The sequence below is a fragment of the Cupressus sempervirens genome, chromosome 6 (genome assembly GCF_028749045.1).
Source record: "Cupressus sempervirens isolate cs-2001-9-10 chromosome 6, ASM2874904v1, whole genome shotgun sequence".
Classification (NCBI taxonomy): domain Eukaryota; kingdom Viridiplantae; phylum Streptophyta; class Pinopsida; order Cupressales; family Cupressaceae; genus Cupressus; species Cupressus sempervirens.
This window is the reverse complement of record NC_143123.1, coordinates 477,787,144-477,790,827: the sequence shown is the minus strand read 5'-3', so window position 1 is coordinate 477,790,827 and position 3,684 is coordinate 477,787,144. Positions and strand designations below refer to the sequence as shown.

Below are 3,684 nucleotides of genomic sequence, written 5' to 3'. Positions count from 1 at the left end.
TGTGAACATAGAAACTATTGATGTGTATAAATTTGATTCTCCTACCAAACATCCAAACAATCATAAAAGAACATGGATAGTTGTCTTGTTGAGATTGGGATTTAACATTGTTTAATCAAGCTAAATGGGCATTATTCAACAATGCAATTATTAGTCACACCTTTCTCCTACTTTCTGTTTGCCTCCTTCACTTGGCCACACTTTTGTTTGAAGCCCCAAAAACTTTTTCGTATGTGTTTTCAAACTTTTAATTTTCTGGTCAAAAGCGATGAACATTAGAGAGCTCATGTTTGACGCCGAAGCTGAACACAACCCAAACCTTGTTACAAGTGATTGCAAGTCCCAATCCAGTTATAGCTTGTTCTGGTTGTTAGAGATTAGAAGTGTAAATTTGCCTCACAAAATATATAAATTTTCCATTGTAAGGGAAAAATTGCCTCATACAATTTTATTTTTTTTCCATTAAATGGGAAAAATTGCCTCATACATTATATATTTTTTCCATTGCAATGGAAAAAATCACCTCTTACATTATATTATTTTCCTATCACAAGGAAAAAAATCACCTCAATTTTATGAATTTTACTATGGTCAGAGTAAAATCACCCCTAAATTAAACTTTTCCCCACATTGGAAAAAAATGCCAAAAGATTTTAATTTTTTCCCCAAAAATAATGTTAGATTCACCACAAATTTTTTTTTGAGAAGGGGTTTCTTAATGTTATTCCTACACACACGCGTGCGCGCACACACACACACACACACCTAAATACATATATGCATGTGTGTCTAACTACATTTGTACTTTTAGCTTCCATAAGTTAGCCTTCTATATCAGCTAGAACTTTACCTTTAATTATCTTTACATATCATCATATTTCCTTTGGCATATCTTCTTAAAAAGAAATGAATGTGTCCATCACAAATTGAATTTCTTTACCAACCATAACAAGAAAAATTTTCCTTATATCTTTCAGCGTTGTTGTGGGATTAAAAAACTCCTTCCTCGTAGGTCCTTCCTATGAGATTCTTGTATTGATTTGAGGGCATTTCCTTACTTCAATTGAGCTCAAGAATTGATCCTTCCCCTTCTATGGAGATCCTCTCACAAATGTCCAATTGAATGACAATGTTGACATTCAATTTTAATCCCTATCTCTTTTATCACGGGGGTTGCACAAGTTGATGGACGCAAATTCTTGTAGACATTTTGAATTCACATTCTATTGGTTATTTGTCTACCTTAAAAAAATCACAAAAATATAATATATTCTTTATTAAAATATAATATTTTTATAAAAGTATATTATATACTTTTATCAATGAAGATAAATAAGGTAGACCATTATTTAATATTATAAACTTATGTTTATTATATTTCTTCTATTAATAAATTCAAAATATATTTAAATAATAAAAAGTAATAATTAAACATTTGGTCAAAATATATCTTTAATATTTTATAATATTGAAAAAGTTATCTTATAAATTTTGAAGAATACAAAGCACATTTTGCCCAATCTATATAAGATTTTATAAATTAGACATAGAGTACCTAATATTTCAAAAATGAAAATAAATGCATTGAAATTAAACAAAGTAAAGTTTAGGAAAAAAACACTACGCACATATTGGTGGCACATCATAAGAATAAAATAATATATCTACAAAATAGTTATAATAGCTTTATTTTAATCACTTAATTAATGTTAAAATTGTTTACTTTTATGATTCCAAACCATAATCTGATCACTTATCACTATTTAGTAAAATATATATTATGTTTTTCAAGAATAAACAATCATCAAAAGAAATCCATTATTATTATTATTTATAAAAATATAAATATATTTTTATTAGGAATGTATACTTTAATAAGAAAGATATTGTTTTTGAACCAAATATGTCCTTGTTTAAAATTAAAACATTTTTTAATAATCATAATGAGAGATTGTTTCTAGAAGGCAAGAGAAATAGAACAAGACTTCAAAATTAGAAACCAATTTGCATCTTCAAAATGCTAAGTGCTAATTTTATTAGCCCCGTCATTAATTTGATTTAGAAATGTCAATTTATACATTTTATATTGCTATCCAATATCAAACAATAGTAAACACCACAGTTGTGAAACTTGTCGAGTAGTTCTAAGAAAGGACATTTTCAATAACTAGCCTTTCATCTGGTATACTCAAGGGCTTTGACACAAACTTCGTTATTTCCTGAATCACAACAAAAATTGTTGCATTAAACTTTCAAGCACGACATTATTTTTTTTCACATCTTCGTTGAATTTATTTGGTGTATCCCAACTTGATCGTAGCTGTGAGAAAAGGCAGTTGTATTTGAGCACAGTAAATTCCGCAGACAAAAATACCAAAGGCACCCATTAATATACATTTCATGCTCCCATAATATCAATTTAATGTGGCCATGTGCTTGCATCTATACCATTTAATGTCTATTTTTATTCTCATAAATGTAGTGGGTGGCATCTATACCTTTTAATGTCTATTTTTTTGTCATTGCTTTATTTCTTCAGAACCAATAGAATTGTCAATAAATGGTATTATTCAAAAGTGTAAAATTTGTTAACGATATAGAACTTTATAAAAATATAGATTAACTACAAAAATATCTTTAAATTTGATGGGTGCATTTAAAATTAGAATGCTATTGAAAAAATAGAACAGGAGAAACAAAGAGGAGAAAGAAAGAACTTCTAGCTTATTTTTTATTGAATGATAGATGCCAATTTATACTATAGCTTGACTCAACAACATTCCTAAATGACTCTTAATTAAATTGTCAACAAACTACTTTATGATTGACAACACTCATAAACTTAACACTAACTTAAACTTATGGACACGTAACTTAACACATCTACGATAAGAACTTGATTTAAACTAAAATTCTTTGACTCAATCCTAAACTAAATTTGTGTTGCCAGCAACTCAACAAGGCTTGCCACATAGACAACAATTATTATTGACTAAGACTAGAACATTAACTTCAACAAATACATTTAACAGAGCGGCTAATAAGGAAAAGCTTCAATTACACACTGCAACGCTGGCAACGCAATGACATTGAACCGTGGAAATCCTGCTTCCACCAACACATTCTTCCACTCCTCCTCACTTCTCTCTTTCCCTCCTGAGCTGAGCGCAAGCATGAGCAAATCAAACGCAAGACCAAAAGTGGGATCCATCGCCGTCTTCTCTCGGGCATTCAGAACCGCATCCACAATTATCACCTTCCCATTCTCTGGAATCGCCTTTCTGCATTGCTTCAGAATCTTCACGCAGTCATCGTGCGACCAATCATGCAATGTCCACTGTAATATTTCAAGAAAACAAAGGAGAAGATCCAGATTTAAAAAAACACCATAAAAAAAAAACTCCACTTTAATTGTACAAAACCAAGCCAAGCAGCGACCTTCATGAATACAGCGTCTGCGAATGGCACATCTTTGAACATGTCGCCTCCCACATGCTTCACCCCTGCAAGTTAAAAAATGATTACATTTTGAGGCCATGAAAGAGAAGGCGAGTCGGTTGTATAGTAAAACGTATCATACCCGGGAAGTGTGGAGCCGTAGCTATGACGTGGGGGAGATCGTAGTTGATGCCATTTATACTCGGATATGCCTTCACGATCTGTGCGAGAGTGACTCCGATGCCG

The 3,684-nt window shown here is 31.3% G+C and overlaps 1 protein-coding gene across 1 annotated transcript in view; it reads right to left on the bottom strand.

Annotated features, from left to right (window-relative positions):
• Positions 1–2,705: 2,705 nt before the first annotated feature.
• The window catches only part of LOC149553118 ((R,S)-reticuline 7-O-methyltransferase-like), a 1,706-nt gene continuing 727 nt past the window's right edge, over positions 2,706–3,684 (bottom strand). The window contains exons 1-3 of the mRNA XM_089788632.1: positions 3,581–3,684; positions 3,439–3,503; positions 2,706–3,337 (exon numbers count right to left, since the gene is read on the bottom strand). The exon at positions 3,581–3,684 is cut by the window's right edge and continues 727 nt beyond it. Coding sequence (XP_089644758.1) covers positions 3,038–3,337; positions 3,439–3,503; positions 3,581–3,684 — 469 coding nt within the window. The 3' untranslated portion in view covers positions 2,706–3,037. The remainder of the gene's footprint in view (positions 3,338–3,438; positions 3,504–3,580) is intronic.